The following is a 22,129-nucleotide window of genomic DNA, read 5'->3' as shown; positions in this document are numbered from 1 at the left end:
ATTTTTTTGTCGATTGTGGGGCAACGGCACATGTGATTACAAAGGAATCTGATTTTATCAATTTTGATCCCAACTTTAAGCCACAAAATCATTTTGTAGAACTAGCTGATGGGAGTCGAGTAAATGATATCATTTTGAAAAGAGGCGATGCTAAAATCTCGCTAAAGAACAATAAAGTTGAACTATGTTTCTGTATTCTAGAAAACGCTCTTCTAATCCCAAAATTCAAACAAAATATATTTTCTGTACAGGCTACCACTAAACAAGGTGCAAATATAAACTTTATCCCCAATAAATCAAAACTGGTTCACCCGAATGGAACTGTATTCCACATTAAAGAACATGGAAGACTATATTATTTAAATAGCATAGTCGCATCGAAAACCGCCTGCCATGATCTACAGACATGGCATAAAATTCTTGGACACTGCAATATTCCTGATATCAAAAAGTTGCCGACTGTAGTTGATGGAATGAAAATACAAACATCAAAAAACTTCAACTGCGACTTCTGTACGCAAGGGAAAATGACAAACTATCAAAGCAAAATACCAGACAAGAAGGCCAAAAATATCCTATCAATGGTGCATTGTGACTTGAACGGTCCCGTGGAACCGATGGCCAGAGAACATTATAGATATGTGTTGAATTTCGTAGATGACCATTCAGGTTTAATAATGTTTACTTTTTAAAGAACAAATCTGATACCCTGCTAGCAAATAAAAAATATTTAGCCAAGATGGCTCCCTAGGGTGAAGTAAAGTGTATTCGCTCTGATAACGGTACGGAATTCACCAATAAAGACTTTGAACTTTTACTAATTAACCATCATATCAAGCATGAAAAATCAGCCCCCAGATCGCCACACCAAAACGGGACTGTGGAACGAGCATTGAAATGGCAAGATGTCTACTCATTGAATCAAAACTCCCCCAAAACCTTGGATCCAAAAATTCTTTGCCTAAGACACATCCAAATACCAGTCAATGCTTGCTCCTCTCACACTGCCAATACATGCAACTGACACCCACTTTTCAACAACATCTGACGAAGAGAGTCTAACTCTCTTGGCCTTGATACAAACCTTTAAATGATAATGGAAGATTCGTATAAAGTCGAGGGAAGCAAAGTCCTCAGATCCATAGACCACTCTCATGCGTGTTCCAGATAACACCTCTCATCACTGCTAGCAAGGTCAAACAATTCTTTTCTAAGCCTATCCATTGTCGGTGCCAAATTGCTACAGACATTGATAGGAACCAAAGTTAATGACGATGTGTTCAGTATGCGAACCATGAGACCTGTAACAAACTCAATCAGCAGCACCACGATGCGACAATAAATGAAGGTGTGACATAAAGTCTTGACCTCATCGCCGCACCGTTTGTAAATAGGCAAAGTCGCCAAGCCAGGTGAGTAAAGTCTCTTACCAACCCAGAGAGCAACCTGAATTACCAGCCAAGTTAAGGAGGCCTCATCATTAGTGAGGCATCTAGATCCAGGCACCCAAGGCCAGATTGAGCGGAGCTGCTCCTTTGTCAAAGGGAGCCCCTCACCATTAACATCCCTTATGGATCCCCTCACTAAAACCCGATATAATGCCTTTCGGGATAACAGCAGAGCATTAGAGAGGCTTTCCTTTACTCTTAAGAGGAACTTCAGCATGCGCTGGCACTCGTGGTAGAAGGGGCATTCACCTCGGGGCAACCTGTGTGCCTCCCCCTTGGACTTGTGCACTCCTCTCAAAGCCGGAAAGGCTTTCTTGGTGTCCTCCATCCAGAGGCCACCGTTTTCCCTATCTTGTGTGCACGTTCAATCTAGGGCAACAGCGTGTGGAGCCAAATCTCCACGTTTGGCATACCTAGACCACCTTTAGAAGGATGTAGATAGCAGACATCATGACAGACCATAGGGGCCTTTCCAAACCATAAAATGTTGAAAAGAGTCCTCTGCAAATATAGCAGTGTATCTGACAGGATTGGAAGCACTGATAGACGATAAATAAAGATTGGATAGATGTGGGTATTACACACCTCTGCTCTCCCCTTTAATGAAAGGTTTCTACTGATCCACAGTGTGACTGCGTACCGCTTTCAGAACCTCCGACCAATTTTTCTCCAGCTGGAGGGCAGGACCACACCAGATGCTGTGTATCTTGCAAGGCCCGTCGATCCAACTAAAGGGTCCCTGAAGGGGCATACCCCTCCAGGCACCGATGCGCAAACCCAAAGACTTGTCGCAGTTAATTTTTGCCCCTGCTACCATTTCATACAATCTGATTTCTACACTTATGACACTAATCTCAGCATTACACGTTACAAGCACAGTTACGTCGTCTGCATAGGTGGAGTTCTTTACCTGCCTTAGGGTTCAGAACCAGAAATGAACATCGTGGTCGTGAGTGTGCTGATGGCTCTCATGAGGGAATAGGTACCCATCTGAGTATCGATGAGTCCATCACAAGATATACCACCGACATGCAAAGGATAGGTTAGTTTTGCTATCCTATACAGGGAGGTGCATTTTTACCGGGATCCTCTCAACACATTTTTTAAGATTTCTAATGTCACTGTCTTTAAAAACGACTAGGGGAGGGGAAAGATTAAAGGCTTTGTTTGCCTCTTCAACCATTTGCCATAATTTGACTACTCTACACTCTTTAACCCTTATCCTTGAGTGGCCTATCGGCCTTGATAAGTGGTGACGCCTGTGTAAAAAAAAAAAAAGAAAAAAAAAAAGTCTTTTGCCTCTTCTCTTTTGCAAATGACTGTGAGCACTCTTTTAGCATTTGGGAAGTTAGTAGGGATATCTATTAGCTTCCCCCTACCTCCTTCAACTCAATTAATTTGGTAAGGTCAGCCCCTTTAAAATTTTTATGATCGTTTATAGTTGCTGTGTTAACTTTGCCAGGGAGGTAGAGGGTCTTTTTCTTGTTTTCCGAAGAGGGTTTTTCAATGTCCATATGAGTGTGTGAGTCAGAAGGAGGTCTTTGCAGGGGATGCAGGAGGAGTATTGTGAGGAGACACAGAGGTTGATGCAACAGGAGAGGAAGGTTTATGTTTTTTAAAAGGGCCTAGGGGTCTTAATTTTGACATTTTGTGAGGGACAGGAGTTGTGACTGGAGGAGGCATTTTGAAATAGTGATAGGGTTGGTGATGGATTTGGGGCTTGGTTTCGGAGAAGGTGATTTACAAGGGGATTGGGGTGTTGGCCGTTTTAAGTCCAGTTTCTTTTTTAAGTTGACAATTTCAATGTATTTTTCTCTGCCAGGGTCGTTCTTTTACATTGCCTCTTCCTTCATTTGGTCGAAGGTCAGGCGTCCAGGGTTTTTTTTTTCCAGGGGCGATCTGCCACGGTTCTCCTCTGAGAATCTCATTCGGGTTTGTGGTCATTTTGTGAGTGTTAATCTGTGTGAGTGAATGTTAACCAATTATTCTTTTAGGGTTTGGTGGAGGTTTTTTCAGGGGGCATTCGGACATAAGGTACCTAATTTCTCTACAGTTCCAGCAGGTTGGTCGCCTGCCAGCCACTATGATAGGTAGGGTTTCATCACCTACCTCAAGGAAAAAGGGGATGTTCGTAAAGTTTTCCTTGTCTAGAAGGATGTCGAACGACCACACACCATGAAATTCGTCGACCTCTATGAAAACCATTTCTCCAAATTTCAAGAAAAAAGTGCCGAGGTGTTCTCCAACGATATAGTGTGGTACGTGGAAGACTAAAACTGTGGTGCATCGTTTCCCTAAATATTCAGTTCTCAGGACATATTGTTGCATAAGTATTTCCTTTTGAGAATGGAAAGGCATTCTTCTGTTGAGTTGAAGAGCATGTCATAACCCTTACACTTATGACACATAAGAGTCTGAAGCCTGCTGTTGCCAAAAGGTTGATGATGATGTTCGACGTTGCTCTTATAACCTTTTGTGACTTTCAATTACAAATAGTGTTAAGCACCTTTTTTGGATTTCTTCCAGCTTTGGGATGTTAACAATAAGTCCAATTTCGGTGACTAAGTCCAGGCATTGTTTTGCCTTTTCAATAAATTCTTTTACGTTAATGTCAACTTCTGGGGGTTTAGTCCAGGTGTTTGAAGGTGTAGCATTTTCCGTATCCATTGTGTCGGCGACAATAGGCGTCTGCCTCGCAGAAGCGGCCATAGCCGCACCGTTTAAAAACGGTGATTAGAAATTTCACAAACTATTAAGAAATAACAGTAAAAACAGGGAGAAAAAAAGCGTTGTGTGGAAAAAAAAATTTGATGTTAATAAAATAACAGAAATGACAGTAAAAGGAGAAAAATCGCAATAGAATAACGCACCGCAATATCGTGGAATATAATGGGGTATGATCCTGCATAATCGGAAGATTCTATTTATAAACGATGCTGCTAGGAACTGACGAATCAAATTAATTCACGTTCTGCTACCAACCAATCAGAAACCAGAATTGCTCCATAAATATTAAACCTTTCTGTAGCAATTTCGCATATGTTTTCTCCGTCTCAACACGGGTCTTTTGCTCTGTGGATTCCAACTCGAGAACTGTCTACTGCAAACCAGTCACCTCTCAGGACTTGTGTAGAACAACAAACCATCGGAAACTGTTCTGAAACTAAACATGGCTTACACTTCTAGAACAAAAAATTCCAATTTTACTGTAAACTTAATAATTACGGTGAAATAATTACTTACACGGCGGTCTGTTGTTTCTGCAATCTTTTTCCGATAGTATGCTGCTAACTTCATAAGAAGGAACTAAAATATATAAAAACATCTCATTACGTTCATATTCCAGCAATTAAGAACAGTTTTTCATAAATAACACAAAGGAAAAATTTAGTACATTTTCTTTAAATCATATCAGTTGCTTTAAATTAAGTTTAAATTTAAAATTTATATTTTGAAGTAATTTGTGAATCTTAATACAAAATTGTTTTATTTCTTTATATTTTTTAAATCTAAACACTCCAGGATCAAAATGCTTGTAATTAGAGTATAGTATCTGTTAAAAGGATTACATACAGCATGCATATACTACTACAATTTGATTGTTCATCATGTCTATTGTTTGTAGCATTTTTTCTGAACTCCAATTCAGCAACAACCAAAATTGGCTATACTTGCTTAATTGTTATCACATTTGCATTCCTATTCTGCTGTGGATGTTTTCCATTTAGCACACATGTGATTCATGTAGCCACCATGTTTAAAATCTCTGCAGAATATTGTTAAGACAAGGAATCTGCCTGTTTTTCAATCGTACGTGGCACATTATGTAGCAAATACAACAGATTAGAATTTGTTTCACATCACACATAGTCAATTATTTTACACCAAAGGAACATTTAAAGCTCATGCGCATATTACGTGATTATCTTTATTAAAATGACTTAATTGAGAGTTTGACAAGACTAGATCTTCAACCCTCATTCCAGTAGCAAGGTCGAAAAAGAAATCTTCTCTTCGTTTTTTATTATAATCTTACATTTTGTCTTTCAAAGATGGAAGAATTAAAAAAAAATGTCATAACTCACAACAAGAGGATAAAATCCAACAAAAGTAGCAGCTCCAATCAACGAAAGTGGACCCAGAAGAAAAATGTTGTAAATCACCCCACAGACAAGAACAAATGGACTTCCAACTGCAAGGGGACCCAGGATGGTAGAATCACACAATCTTTGTCCATCTAATGTACACATATTGATCAGCTGTGTCAAATAGATGATACAATGGTGAATTAGAAAGGTGGCATTTATTTTTATGACTCTTTGAATAGCATTTCTTATTTTAAATGTAAATAATAATAAATAATAAATAAATTAAATTCAGCAGAACCATCCATAAAATTTACACAAAAATGCTGAGATTATATAAAAAAAAGTACTATTGAATCTCGAAAGCGAACACAATCTCACCACAGAAACTTATGGAGGATCGCCAAAGTGTTATAAGTGTGGGAAGTGATTCGAAAAACATAGAGGAATTGGGCATAAAGTAAAGTATATATCCAAAGATTACTCCGCTGAAAAAGAGAAGAAAAGAATATGTCCAACTATATTTTCAGTATAAATTAAAAAAATTACAAGAAAAAGAGAGAAAAGAAAATGTCTACCCACATTTTCAAAACGAGCGAACCATACCAAAGCAAAAGAAATGTAAATGACGTGAGAAAAATTCTGCGCTTTTATGAATAAAACTTAAAATTGTGGCAAGCTTAAAAACAAAAAATAGAATTAGATAGACTAAATCTAATAAAAAAAAACTCAGACGAAGGTTTACACAAATACGTAATAGTGAAAATATTTTATAAAGCAGTGAAATTTCAATTGGATCCAATCTTTCAATTATAAATTTTCATGCGTAGAAGAAACTTAACAAATCAACTTTGCAGAAAACATTAAAGACAACTCGTATGGTGACTGGCAATAAATTTTTTTTATTGGCGAATTATTTCTACCAGTAAAATGAATGGGACTATTAAAAAGTAAAAGTTTTCATACTGAAAAATTCCTGGAATTATTTGGGTCAAACTTATGAATGAACCGTTTTAAGCTTTAGAATTTATCAGTCAACATCGTTAATCAGAAAATATGTAAGTTGAAGAAAGTCCAAGGAACGAAAATATACCATATGAAATCACTTCAAAATGAAGCTGTTTATGAAAAACAACCAAAGACATCAAATGTATTGCCTACAGTACATCAAGGAAGACATTGGGAAAAATAATGTGCATAATTTGAAAAGACGTCAAGAAATAACACAGCTACGATAAGAACAATTGAAAAGTGAGAAAATAAAAGCATCACAAACAGAATTGAATGATTTAAGTATGTGTTTTGGGAGATCATTGGCGTAGATAATGAAGAGAGTTGGGCCCAGGATGAACCCTTGAGGGACACCAGCATTAATACTGTGGGCTTCTGATTTCTGCCCATTAACCACTACTCTTATGAGCCTATCAGAGAGAAATGATTTAATAATTGAGAAAACATTTCCACTTATACCGTAGCTGGAAATCTTGTGAAGTAGACCTTCATGCCATACCTTATCGAAGGCCTTTAATATGTCAAGAGCAATTGCCCTAGAAAGGAAGCCTTTGTCGAGAGATTCACTAATCCTATGAGATATAACTGTTAGCAAATCTGCTGTAGATCTAGCAGAAGGGATTCAAAGAGAAAAACTATTCTCCAGATATTGAGCACTGAAAAGAAAAATAGCAGCAAATGGCAATGTGATCAAAAAAAAAAAAAAATTAGCCAAGTAGGCAGAACCCCTAAAAAAAAAAATGAAGATCTACCAAAAATTAATTCCAAAAGCAATTAAATGAAATTTTTCATCATTTTATGTTGCTAATGAAATCCCTCTCCCCCAAAATTTGAATTTTTCATATTTTGAGGTTCGTTTTGTTTATGAAATTGTTAGGTGAATGTACAGAATGGTCTCATAAAAATTAATTAAATTTATTGTTATTTTACGTTTCAAATGTAATTCCCCCCCTAAAAAAACAAATTGTATCTGTCATGTTTTGCCCCCTCCCCCTCTCGATCGCCAAACTTGAAAAAATGCTACAGGTGACATGTCTCGTTGAACGCTTATTGGCCAAAAGTGCTCATTTTATGCTAAATTTATATAGAAAAATGATCCCCCACTCTAAAATGTTAATTTTCTTCTTTTTTTTCCAAATGTCTTCTTTCATATTATTTATAAAGGCTGTTTAAATGTATTAGGTCAAAAAAAAGAGGATCTTCATTTATTTTTTAGTGAGGAAGTTCAGTGTGTAATCGATGAGATTAACGTGAAAAAAGAAAAAAAGTGTAAATTGTGGAATTTAGAGGGGGCAGTAGAGTTTTATTTTTTATTTTAGGTGTTAAATGACGCTGGATCACATCATAAAAATTACCGATTTCTGTATAGCTGTTTAAAGAATAATAAAAACAAACAAATGAAATATTTTCATTTTTTTTTTGTTTGAATATTTAAAAAAAAGCAATAAAAGCCAAACATTTTTCTATCTATTATTTTTTCAAGCTAGAAACTTATTGAGATTAACAAACTATTTTATTTGGTGAATAGTTTGTTTGTTTATGTTCCAAAGTATCTAGGGGCAAATAACTCTAAAAAAAGTTTTTTAAAAAATTGATGTTGGAATAATAATTCCAAATAAATTTAATTAAATATGTTATCAATATGATTATTGTTTAAAATTTATTAAATAACAATTGTAAATAGAACACATATAACAATTCTCTCACTAGAAACATTAACTAAGATACCGCTATTTGATAAAATCGATTTTTCTTAATTTAATATGCAAATGAGATGATCTCTTAATTGTATATTTTGCAAGAATCATACTATACAGAAATAAATGAAAGAGTAAAGTAAGGAACCTTTTATATATATTAATTAAATTGTGAACAAACAAACAAACAAACAGACAGGAGTACGAATTTATAGATAGATATACCACCTTCTTTAGAAATATTTTAAGTTTCAAATCTCAACAACTATTGATAAGAATTTAACAATGGCCTGAATTTTGTAGTGGGCTATGTAAGATTTGCCCTGAAGGTCACACATTAAGGGATTATCCATCATCCAGAGCCTATTTCTGGCACTTTTTACAGCCATGAAATGTTTCAGTCAGTCATTTATTTTCCTAGTTTTGCATATGAATTACAAAATATCTGATATTTCCTCAAAACCTCTGGCCTTGATGGAGAGGAAACTAAAAGTTGCTGCTATGGTTTCAAATGATCTGAAATAACTGCAAGGGGAGACTTGATTCCAAATATTTCTCATATGTTATATCTCCTCTCTTTGGTTTTCATATATAAAGTAAATTTCACAGTGTATAAAGATTATTTGATACTGGAGATATTCATAATTGTACCCGATTTCCAAAAGAGAAGAGCTATAAGAAATATTTGGGATCAAGTATCTCCTTGCTATTATTTCAGATCATTTAAAACCAAACCAGCAAGTTTTAGTCTGCTCGTCTATCAAGGCCAGAGATTTTGGGGAAATATATATATGGATATATATATACAGTTTGGTTTTATGGGACAAAACTACATGAAAATTTGCAGGATTTTTGAAGATTATAATACTATTCTATGGTTAAAATTGTTTGACAGTTGGTTAAAAAAGAACCTTTATTTTCAAACTAATAAAATATATCGATATTTGCCTACATTTGTATATATAGTGTCCTAGTAATCTAGCTTCAGTTTTGCTGCTTTGGGATGAATTTTGCTTAGGGTTTTTCTTTGCTTGGTTGTCTCCTCTGTGACCTTTCCAGGCCACTAGTATATATATGAAACAATATATATATATATAAAAATGTAACTCTTGGTTCGTTCGCAATTAATAGTCTAAAAAACCACTGTACGGATGGCTTCCACGTTTTGGTATAATATGTTTACTATATCCATGTGTGTTTTTATATATTTCTTTTTAATTATAACATTATACTTAATTTTTCTATGATAAATAGGTGGTTTTCTTTATACCGATAGGCCATTTTTTTATTTAGGGACAATTATTTATTACCACTTCCTGTCACATGACCAGTGTTTCCGATTTAGCAGTTTTCCTGCTAGATCTGGAGATTTTGTTTGCAATTTAGCGGAGAATTCTAGAAAATCTGGAGATATTTCGCACCCACACACCCACAATTTTAGATTAAAAAATAAAGAAAAGCGCTTGAAAATACTTTAAAACATAAAATAAACTCATTCATGTAAGTAAAAAAAAAAAGTAGCATTTATTGCCTTTGGTAACAATTATTTATTGATTATTTGTTTTGTTTTTCACCTTTTTTTCGGCTAACCATTCTTAAATCTCGCTATAAAATCGATTTTTCCAAGTACATTTTCGGTGGGGGGGGGGTATTCCAACCTCCGAAGTTTATTTTAAAATATGATCTAAGCAATCCCGCTTAATTTAGAAGTATTTAATCGAAAATTGTAAAAAGTAAGAAACAACAGCAAAAAAAAAAACAAAAAAAAAAAACTTATACCAATATAGTAGAATTTAATTATCCACCAACCTAAATACATGCTAAAACAAAGTTTTTTTGTTTTTTTTATTTTTCTAATTTCAAAATATGTTGCACCATTATTGTGATGTTTAATTTGCAGTATATTTAAATTTAACTTTTATTATAAAAAGTTTGAGTTTATGATTTGTTTCTTGCAAAAAAAATAAATAAATAAAAAAAAATACCCTCTCTGAAAAAAAACTGATAAAATATATAAGCCTTCTGGGGAGCTAACCGCTTCAATATAATTCCAGAAACATATAGTAAGAAAACACGGAACATTTTATATATTGAATATACTATATTTATAATTTTTTTAGTGTAGGAAGTTAAAATATGGAGGTTGGGGGGGGGGTGAATTAGCGATTTTTGAAAATTTCAGATGATAAAAGTTAAAAATCTAGCGATTTTCTGGACATTTCTTTCTCCTGACCTCGCAGGTTTTTTGAAATGTCAGAAAAGGATATTTTGGTCTCACAGGCTTAATGTAAACATAATGTGTTTGCAATATCGGTAAATTATCAATACGTTTAATCACATGATTATTGATAATGTAATCATGTGATTGAAATTTGATTTAAATTAACCACACGTGGTCGCTTTCATATCAAATATTCATCGAAAAATGGTAGGGACATACAATGAATGCCGACGCTCAAAGTGAATAAACATTTTGACCCTTCCCTTTACTTAAAAATTCACTAAAAATCTGGAAATTAACCAATTTTAATGAAAATTTCAGTATTTATCAAATAATGATCGCAGAATATAATGAACTAATTATATTTACTTAACTCTTAGTGAAAATGTTTTATTTTGGTTAAACAAAAAATACCTTTACTAAAGTTATGGTTTTCAGTAGTAAATAAAAAACGCAAGAATTTATTTTTGCTTTTTTTATATAAATAAAGCATCGTAATTTGTAACAATAAAAAATAACTTTTACAGGAACATTCCGAAAAAAGCCCCTAAAGTCCATATTAATGAATTCGAAGAAAAATAAATTTCTCACATACTATCAGGAAATAAAAGATTCAATTAGATTCCTATTTCAGTCACCTAAATTATTTAGGGTGAAATGAGTTTAGGAATTTATAGCCAAACATAAATATTCTTTTTTTGTTTTTTTGCTTAAAAAAAATAGCATTAATACAGTAAGTTAGGTAAAATTTGCATAGAATGCTCTGCTTTATGGTTGTAGTAAAAATGGAACAGAAATTTGAATTTCGTTCCCTTTTAAAATCTGTACATTTTTACATTACGTCCAACTCATCGTTCACATTCGACACGTGAACTTTTATAGCTTTTCGGGTATGCTGGCAAGGTTAGGGATGTCTATTCCGAAAGCTGTTCTAACATGGGTAGATTGGTAGGTATATCAGAAATTTCGTGAAAAATAGTGAATAATTTCACCCCGTCTTTCCGAGCTTATAACTCCTCGAAAAATGTAACTCAAGCACTAATTTTTTTTTCAATTAAAGGAGTAAGGACCAAGGTTTCATTAAAAAAAACAAAAAAAAGTTTTAAACTTCGGACTTTACAGGTAAATTTTAAAAACACTACTTTTTTTTGTTTTTAATTTGAATATATTATTTATTGACCTTTTCTCTTCAATTTCTGATATATAACACTTTGGTGAATAAATTATTTACTTTTTAATAAACATTTCAAAATGGGAGGCGTGAATTATTCGACCCCCTGTCTTTCCAAGCTTAGCTTGAAAAATGTAATTCAAGCCCTAATTTTTTTTCAATTAAAGGAGCAAGGACCAACGTTTCATTAAAAAAAAAAAGAAAAAACAACGTGGTTTTAAAAAAAAAAACTTCGAACTTTACAGATAAATTTCTAAAAAACACTACTTTTTTTGTTTTAAATTTGAATATATTATTTATTGACCTTTTCTCTTCAATTTGTGATATATAAAACTTTGGTGTGTAAATTAATTATTTACTTTTTAATAGACACTTGAAAATGGGGGGGGGCGTGAATGTAAAAAAAAACGTTTGTCTAAAATATTATATTCGGTTTATTGGAAAGAGCATAAAATTTCACATTGATTCTGAAAATATCGTAAAAATAGAATCAATAGAAAAATTTTGATAGATTTATAAAGTTTAAAAATTGAAAAATATTGAGTTCGTAAAATTCATTACTGTTTTTTTTTTAAATAAAAAAAATATTTCTTTTACTTTTAAAACAACTTTAATAGTTTATTTTGGAAGTATAATCCATAAAGAAAATAAACAACCCACTTTTAAAAGAGAAATTACGAGTTTTTTATATTTTATTCGCAGTGTCCTGATAGGGGTGTCAAAAATTCCTACAAAAATTCCTACAAAAATTCTGATACATCTACTAGATTGGAGTGTTTATTCGTTGTAAACGTACCCGACAACCTATAAATGTCAACATTTTCAATGTGAATGGTAAGCTGGACTTATGTAAAAAATAACAAAAAGATATACCAAACTGACTTTTTCGTTTAAAAATGGAATTATTTCCCTTTCGTTATTAACTTTTTTTTTTTTTTTTTAAATGTTTTGTGTTTTATATACATAAAGTACAATTGTTAAATGTTACTGTTTTGATTATATTCGTTTGGGGGGGGGCACAATTAAAAAATTAAGAAAGATTAAAACGGAGTGAAATTTAAGTTTCCGTTCCATTTTTACAACAACCGTAAAACAGTGCATACTCAGCAAGTTTTATCGTAATTTATAAGCATCATGTTGAAACACTAAATCAACATTTTATTTATTTTTCTGCATAATTAATGATGGAAGTATTTTTCTGTTTATTTTCTGAACATCTGTTTAAAAAAAAAAATAATAATTTGTAGATTCTCATGAAAAAAAGAATCAAACTTTTCTCTATATTCACATAACTATTTACAGTGTTCATGTAAAGCATTCATCTGTTCTTTTTATAATAAAAATTCCGTTTTAAAAGAGAAACGTTTACTGCCAAATTTCTTTAAAAAAAAGAAGTGCAAGTTTTCCTGAAAAAAAAACTTTCACCTAACCATTTATGGTAAAAAATTAATCTTTTTTTGGGGGAAAAAAATAACTTTTATTGATTAAAAAAATTGCAAAAAATAATAAAAGTAAATAAACGAACAAAATGCAATTTTTCTTGAGGAATGTGTTCCATTTTAACAAACTGAACCACAGCAACGCGTGGCCGGGTACAGCTAGTATATATATATATATATTTGTATACTTTGGCAGGAAGTCATTATTTATGCATGTTTGTTTAAACATGACTGAGTTCGTCTTTTTTCTAATTTTCCTGCTAATTTTTTCGGTACTCATGCACTTATTGATCCGTACTGAAATAATGACGTTACTATTTAGAAAGCCATTCCTAACATGGGACAGGAGGATGTTCTTTAACTATTCTGTACTTTCATCTAACAATTTAATAAAAACAGATGTAAAACTTTAATTAACTTGAAAATACTATTTAAGAAATAGCGCGGATCAATAAGTGCACCATTTTTTCTATTTGCCAAGCGGTCTTTCTTGTTTTAGCTGGTAGTATTGCACCCAGTAGTTGTTGTTCTCTAGCTTTTTCATCGGTAATTCTAATCATCCTCAGCAGTGGTTGTTTATGTTCTTCTTTATTGAGGCTTAAGTGTATTTATAGTTAATTCTATTGTATTTTATATTGGATATATTGGTAGGTGTAAGAATTATTTTTTAATTTTGATTTTCTTATTGTATTTTTTTTTTATTATGTATATTCTTTAATTATTTATTTATTATTAATTGTTGACTGCGGTTAGAATATTTCTCCCAATATTAAACACGATTTGGTTAATAAGAGGGTGAAGTTTTTTAATTAGTGTAGCTTCGAATAATTTAATCTTCATGTGCAGTTGTTAAGATATCTAATTTTAGTATTGTTAGTTATTATTATTGTTATTTCTTATTTCAGATGATTGTAGGTTTTTGTTGTGAAAGGTTAGGTGTCATTTGATGGCGCTGTTATCTGCTAAGTGGTAGGTTAATCGTCGGTAAAATGTTGTCATAGAGGCCAATGTATGCATTGAATGAACTGGGTTCGAAGACATTATTATATTATATGAAGCAATAATGTATATATATCTATATAAATATCTATAATATAAAGCTAAACGTCTGTGTGTGTGTCTGGTCATGAATAGGCTCCTATATGGTTGACTATTATAGAAAACTGATCACATATAATGATAGAATATGTATTGAGACACAGGAATGGGTATGTTTGATCTGGCATAATGATGATTCATTAAAATTGTGAGGTCTGCGTACGCGCCTGGTCCACAAAGTATGGAAATAAAAAATTAAAAAATTAAAAAAAAAACGTTTACAATATTTTTGATATAGATGTACATAATAATACTTTAATAAGTATGTTTTAACTTAAATAGGGATGGTATAATAAAATTGTGGGGTCTGCATTCGCGCCTGGCTTCCATAGAATGGAAATAGGCACAAACTTTAATAAAGACTTTTCATATCTATCTGCGTAAGTATACTTTGATAATTATATTTCAGTTTGAAGAAATATGGTATGATAAAATTATGGGGTGTTCGTTTGCACCTGACCTCCATAGAATGGAAATCTGTCACAAAGTTTAACAAGGTTTTTTAATATAGACCTACAGAATATTGTGATAAGTGTTTTAGTGTGAACAGGTATGGTATAATAAATTATGGGGTTTATCTATTTTATTTTTACTTTCATCATATTTTGCGTTGGTTTTGATACCCCCAAATTCGAAGCTATCTCTTTGCAACCCTTCCTTTTCATAACCTATCATACTTTCATAAATCAGAGTCCATTTTCTGTAGACTGTTTTTAAACCCAGTCAACGATGAGTACTTTTGCTAGTACATATATATATATATATATATATATATATATATATATATATATATATATATATATATATATATATATATATATATATATATATATAAAGCAATAATAATGATGATTTGGGCTTATCTACCCTAACATATAATTATGAATATTGTTTCATAATACATGCATTAATTTTTAGAAAAAAGCATTGTGGCATGTGGTGATGTAATTTACATTTGTTAAAACCGTTGGATTGGTTTAAATTTGTATTCAAATATATAAAAGCAGTAAGGATTTTATCAATACAATTCTGACAACTAGGTGTTTTGTGAAACTGGGCATCAGTGATCCGAAAATATTTTCATTTATTCAATGAATGCTGAAAATGTTATTGTAATTTCACAATTCCTGAATTTTCAGTGATTAAAAAAATAACATTGTTTTAGTTCCAAAAATAGTTTCATAGATTCGAGGGTTGGAGAGAAAAGTACATGAAACCCTGAAATCCGCACTAGATGAATCAATTCCAACAAAAAAAATTTGGTAAATTATACAATTTTTTTATGAATTTCATGCCGTTTTATTCGTTTTATATCCAATATATTTAGCATAAAAAAAAACATTGGTAAATTATACAATTTTTATGGAAGAAATGTACATGGTTATTGAGTATGGTTGGAAAGAGCTTCCTAGTGTTGATCACTTAACAAACGTTGAGCGATCTATTGTGATTCATTTAAATGATTCCTATCTGGTGAGAAAAAAATACATTCTAGTAATCTATTTCATCATCTTGTAAAAAGAAATTTTCTTATATTTAATTTCCTTTTATTTACTGGCACATAGAAAATGAGAAATTTACTTACTTCCCCAGTTGTCTTTTCTTTCATGTTTTTTACCAAAAGAATTTTTTTATAAAGCAAAGCTGTTGCAGCAACTTTCACACGTACACCTATTATAAAATAAATTAAAATAATATGAAAGCAATTATCAAATATAACAATATTTTTCAATATATGAACGTCATGAACATTCAACAAACTTACTGAGATTGAAAAACCATAATATTTTGCATACTTATTTGCCATTTGCTATTTCAGGAGGTTGATGGTTCAATCCTCAGTGCAAGCAACACTTAAAATACCATTGCAAATTACTAATGATTCTCGGTTAAGGACCCTCGTAGACTGAAAGGTAAATCACAGTCCTTCACTAAATGCTGGACCACATTTAGAAAGCCTTCTTTGTCCAGTGGTCTTTCATGACATAGAAAGGTACCATATAAGAATTTAGTGGAAAATTCTGCTTTTGATCTATTTGAGAATAGTTGGTATAATCGATGGACAAGATACACTCTCATTAGTGTTTAATGTCAGGTTCAGGATATCTCATCCACTCTGAGTACTCTCTGGCCTAGTGACTGGTTCAGAATATGTTATGTCTCAATAACATTCATTTTAGTTTAATCATGCTGGAAATGCCGGATTGTCCATTTTCTGAAAGTTCTCAAGAAGAAATGGCTTAGTGCACCTTCCACAGTAGTGAACTTTTATTGTTCTGGAGATAGCTTGCATCGATTTCAAGCATTTGGTATCTCAAGATGATTGGCTAGGGAGAAACGAATAGTGTTTCTCACAATCCTGGCCATAATTAGAATGATGATGCAGATGAGTCTGAGGGGATTGAATAGCGGAAAACTTTCAGGGTTCGATCTCAAACATTAATTTAGGGTTGTTATGTGCTAGAAAAAAAATACATTCCAGAGAATTTACAAGTTTTTCATGTTGATGAACTATGTTTTTCATATTGATGAACTATGTTTTTCATGTAAGCCAGTGCCCAGTATTTAGTTATTATCTAATCAGAACGTCAGTGCATTCAGCCTGATTTCAAATGCCATTGCACTTTTCCATAATCTTTAATTTCAAATATTTTCATGACCTTTTGTGGTTACAAGAAAGTGTTTTTCTTTTTTACTTTTTTTTTTTCAAGCAGTGGCGTCTTGTTCGTTTTTATGTCTTTATCTTGCTGAGAATCAAGTCTTGTTACATTTGATTTTTTTTAATAAAACAAAAAATAATTAAATTTACCTTTTTCTGGGATTATCCCATATAAAAACAAATTTAATTAGAAGAAAATACAATGAAAAGCTACATTGGATCTGCACAAATAGCTCACCCTTTATTTGATAAAAAAACAACAAAAGACAACCTTGCACTTTTGTAAGTAAAGCTTTTTTTCTCATTTGTCTTGGCCTGGTATCATTGTACAGTTTATGAGATATTTAGCAGATATACTGAAGATGGTTATAACTACTCTAAAATTTTTAACCTTCCAGTTTATGGAATGCAACTAGTACTTTTCAATGTTTCATGGACGAAATGTGACTTGAATTTTATATACAATTTTACTGATGATATTTTAGTAATCAGCTCCTCACCCAATGAACATTTGCTTCACCTTCTCTGTAAAATGTATTTTATGTGCGTTTGCTTTCTTAAGCCATGTCATTAGCTCAAATGTAATTTCATTCCTTCATGAAAAAAATAAGTCTGCAGAATTTACCACAATATTTGGGAGGCTATTGAATGTTGATGATGAAGAATAAAGATATTACATGAGTACCAGCTGAAAACCTTTAACAAGACAAAGAAGAAGCTAGCAGACACGTCTTTGCTGTCACATCCTCTATCCAATCCTTAATTTTCTTTGGTGGTGGATGCATCTGAAATCGATGCAGTGTTACAACACCATCACAAACAGCAAATAAAACCATTGTTCTACTTTTCCTCGCAATTGATGCAAAGACATTTGGACATGCACTTCTGGCTATTTACTTGCCCTACATAAGAGACAAAGATGGGATACCCACTGGAGAAGAAAGGACCAAAGATAAGCCACATGTTATTTATGGACGATCTGAAATTGTTTGGTAAAACAGAGAAGGAAATTGACTCTCTTTCTACAAATTTTTTTAATAAATAAATAATAATGATAATGTCATTTATCAAATTCCGTCTGTGTTTGTTTACAATATCACGTCAGCCGATATATGGGCTAGACCATGAATGCCCTGGAAAACTCACTTCTGATTAATGTTTAGTTTTAAAATATGTAAACAAAGAAATTATTTACGGCAGTTTTAAATAGTACCTCTTCTTTTATCGTGAATTGAACTCATTAATAAGAAAAAATTAAAATAAAACGAAGTACACCCGGGCTTGAACAGAGAATCATTCAATCTGTAGTCGAATGTTCACTCATATCTACATATCCAGATGACAAGAATGTTTTTCTTAAGAAGAAATCATTTGCTGAGATTTTATTGTGACCCGATGGGAACCAGGCGATGCCAGTCTACACGAATTCAGAGGAATTCGCACGGCTGAATTCTAATGATGATGATGGTGATGGTGATGGTTTGCTGTTGTTTAAACAGAAATGTATATGGGATTTTGTCAGAAAGAGAAAAAAAAACAAATGATAATTGTTCTTATCTTATTACTGTTATATATCTGTTAACAAGTTGTTTTGAAAACCTCTGTTGATAGGTATGCAGAATGGGGGTCAAGAGTAGGGGTCGCCGCTGCCAAGCATTGTTCGACTTGGGGGTGACTAATCACGCCTAATTGGTAATAAGTAAACACCTCAGTGCAAATGGGGGTTGAAGTTTGGTAGAGATAAGCTCTAAGAGAAAGAAAGAAAGGTGTTTGTAACCACTCTCTTAAGGAGAGGTGGGGGGAAAAGGGGTTGGATTTAGAAAAAGGATTTCTAAGAGAGAAGTTGTAGCCAGCAAGTTGAACGGCTGGGCTTGTCAGGCGCTCCTGATTTGGGGAGCCCTTCAGGGCCTGAAGTTATGATGGGAACTAGCCTGTGTTAATGGGAACTCTGTGACTTTACTGGTCTGGTCTTACATCGTTCACTGCTATAGTCAGTCACTTCAAATTAGACAGTAGTTATGAAGTAATGAAAACAATAAATAGTTTGTTACTGTTATAACCCAGAGTTCTGTTTGTTGTGGTGGGGACTCTTGATTTTTTCAGCAAACCGCAAGGACCAGCGGAGTGATTGATGTACCCGGAGACTCCCTACACATGGAAGAAAGACGATTCGATCGAGAGAAAAAGCGACCCTCCATGAAAACACAGTGGGTAAGGACGATCAACAGGCCAACTTGTAACGAGACAAGGTACGATCAAAGGACACCTGCCAGATCGGTACAACGTTATAAAAGGTATCGGGATTGTACATCGTTATATTATTATCTCCCTAAAAATTTTCCGGGTAAAAATTTTTTATCTAAAAATAAGTAAGTAGAAATACTTATCTATTGCTAATTTTTAGGATTTTTTCGATTTTCGATACTTATTGGATGAATTTCTATACAAAACATATCTAAGAACACTGCCAGATATATAAATTACCTTTATGTGAAATTTGCAAAAGATAGGCTCAGTTGTTTCAGAACCTATCAGGAAGGAACACACACACACACACACACACACACATACACACGTGTGCACACACACACACACGCGCGCGCGCGCGCACACACACAAAATAACTTTTATATATATATATATATATATATATATATATATATATATGATTACTTCATTTAATCACATGAATCAATATACGAAGATATAATTTTATGTATAAATTTTTCAGTATTCAGCATAAGCTTGGCGAATTCTCATGAGAATGAAATGTGGAATATTCTGTGTAGCTTAATTGCCATATATATTCTCATAACTTACTACTATATATATATATATATATATATATATATATATATATATATATATATATATATATATATATACTAGCAAAAGTACCCGTCGTTGACTGGGCATCAAAAACAGCCTACAGAAAATGGACTCTGATTTATGAAAGTATGATAGGTTATGAAAAGGAAGGGTTGTAAAGAGATAGCTTCGAATTTGGGGGTATCAAAACCAAAGCAAAATATGATGAAAGTAAAAATAAAATAGATAAACCCCATAATTTATTATACCATACCTGTTCACACTAAAACACAATATTCTGTGGATCTATATTAAAAAACTTTGTTAAACTTTGTGACATATTTCCATTCTATCGAGGTCATGCGCGAACGAACACCCCATAATTTTATTATACCATATTTCTTCAAACTGAAATATAATTATCAAAGTATACTTACACAGATAGATATGAAAAGTCTTTATTAAAGCTTGTACCTATTTCCATTCTATGGAAGCCAGGCGTGAACGCAGACCCTACAATTTTATTATACCATCCCTATTTAAGTTAAAACATACTTACTAAAGTATTATTAAGTACATCTATATCAAAAACATTTGTAAACGTTTTTTTTTTAATTTTTAACTTTTTTATTTCCATACTTTGTGGATCATTATATTATATATATATATATATATATATATATATATATATATATATATATATATATATATATATATATATACTTGTACTTTTTGTAGTAAAAGAAATCCCATACAGTGCTTTATTATTATATACAGGAATTTACATCGGTAGTCGGTAGTAGGTGTGTCAGAAACTTCGTGAAAAATATTGAATAATTCGACCCCCTGTCTTTCCAAGCTTATAACTACTCGAAAAATGTAATTCAAACCCTAATTTTTTTCTATTAAAGGGGCAAGGACCAAGGTTTCATTAAAAAAAAACAACAAAAAATACAAACAACGTGTTTTTTTAAAAAAAAGGTTTTAAACACCGGACTTTACAAGTAGATTATAAAAAAAAACTGTTCTTTTTTTATTTTAAATTAGAATATATTATTTATTGATCTTTTATCTTCAATTTGTGATATATAAAACTTTGGCACATAAATTAATTATTTACTTTTTAATAGACATTTCAAAATAGGGGGGCATGAATGTAAAAAAAACGTTTGTCTAAAATATTATATTCGATTTATTGGAAAGAGCATAAAATTTCACATTGACCCTGAAAATATCGTAAAAATAGAATCAATAGAAAAATTTTGATAGATTTATAAAGTTTAAAAACTGAAAAATACTAAACTCGTAAAATTCAATTAATTTCATTACTGTTTTTTAAAAAATAAAAAAATAATATTTCTATTACTTTTCATACAACTTTAATAGTTTATTTTGGAAGTATAATCCATAAAGAAAATAAACAACCCACTTTTAAAAGAGAAATTACGAGTTTTTTTATATTTTATTCGCAGTTTCGTGTTAGGGGTGTCAAAAATTCATACAAAAATTCTGATACACCTACTGAAGCACATAGTATCAACTCTGACATATCTTAAGGATTCATTCTGTTGTCAACCCTCTTTCTGATCTCCCAAATCACATTCCGAAAATTTGTTTTGACATTTATGCAGATGACACGATCATCATACTCAGCAAAGGCATTCCTGATACAGATCTTTCTTTTTCTCTCTCTCTTCTAACTTGAAGCACATCATATCGTGGGGAAAAGGTATTTTTAATTCATCTAAAAACCAAACTTCTCTCCTTTCAGCGATTGGATCATTCTACTGCACCAGAAAATATCTCACTCGTGACACAATCCTTTACTTGCATAAGAGTCAAATACATCCTAAGATAGAGTATTGTTGCCCTATCTGGGGATGTGCCGTTTTGCCACAGTGCAAAATCGACTTCATAATCTAGTAAGGGATGACCTTTTCTCTTCTCTACAGTCTCTTTCTCACAGAAGAGAGGCTGCTGATCTTTCTAGGTTCTATCATTACTTTTAAAAAAATTCACAATAAGAACTCGTCTACCTATAACCACTGTAACAGACTTTTCATTTCTTCTGTAACTTGAATATTCTTTAAAGGGATTCTTACGGAACTCTTTTTGGACTCACTAATCGCCCCACCTAATGTACAGTAAATCTTAAACCGAGTTGATCTTAAATATTGTATAGACTCAATCCATTATATTATCCTTTTCAGTCCCCACCCCTTAATTCCTGCTTCCATCTTATCTCGCAATTACTTATAACGTCACCAACTAACTTTCGAAAGAACTCCCCCCACCCCATCCGCTTTTCTTTTATATCGTAAGTTTCTTAAAACGTGACTAGCTAAAGTTCAGAATAAAATCACACTTTTCTTTTAACGGTTAATTTAAAAAAAAAAAAGTCTTTTGAACGCTGTTAAAACTTAAATTCTTCTCTACAGTTTGCATTTTGGAGACGGAAGTGTTTTTGTTGAGATAAGTGATTTCTATATAAA

The 22,129-nt window shown here is 32.4% G+C and overlaps 1 protein-coding gene across 4 annotated transcripts in view; it reads right to left on the bottom strand.

Moving 5' to 3' along the window:
* Nucleotides 1-22,129, bottom strand: part of LOC145292023 (ATP-binding cassette sub-family C member 5-like) — a 358,649-nt gene that overhangs the window by 255,698 nt on the left and 80,822 nt on the right. For 2 of the 4 annotated variants that reach the window (XM_080138030.1, XM_080138031.1), the window contains exons 6-8: nt 15,756-15,841; nt 5,534-5,707; nt 4,692-4,754 (exon numbers count right to left, since the gene is read on the bottom strand). In XM_080138030.1, the coding sequence (XP_079994156.1) occupies nt 4,692-4,754; nt 5,534-5,707; nt 15,756-15,841 (323 nt within the window). Of the gene's footprint in view, nt 1-4,691; nt 4,755-5,533; nt 5,708-6,082; nt 6,139-15,755; nt 15,842-22,129 lie in introns of those variants that run through there. The other 2 variants (XM_080138032.1, XM_080138033.1) reach the window with 2 other exon arrangements.

This window comes from Euprymna scolopes, chromosome 13 (genome assembly GCF_053919585.1).
Source record: "Euprymna scolopes isolate OS-2025 chromosome 13, ASM5391958v1, whole genome shotgun sequence".
NCBI lineage: Eukaryota > Metazoa > Mollusca > Cephalopoda > Sepiida > Sepiolidae > Euprymna > Euprymna scolopes.
Note: the sequence above shows the minus strand (reverse complement) of the source record. Positions and strands in the feature narration are given on the sequence as shown.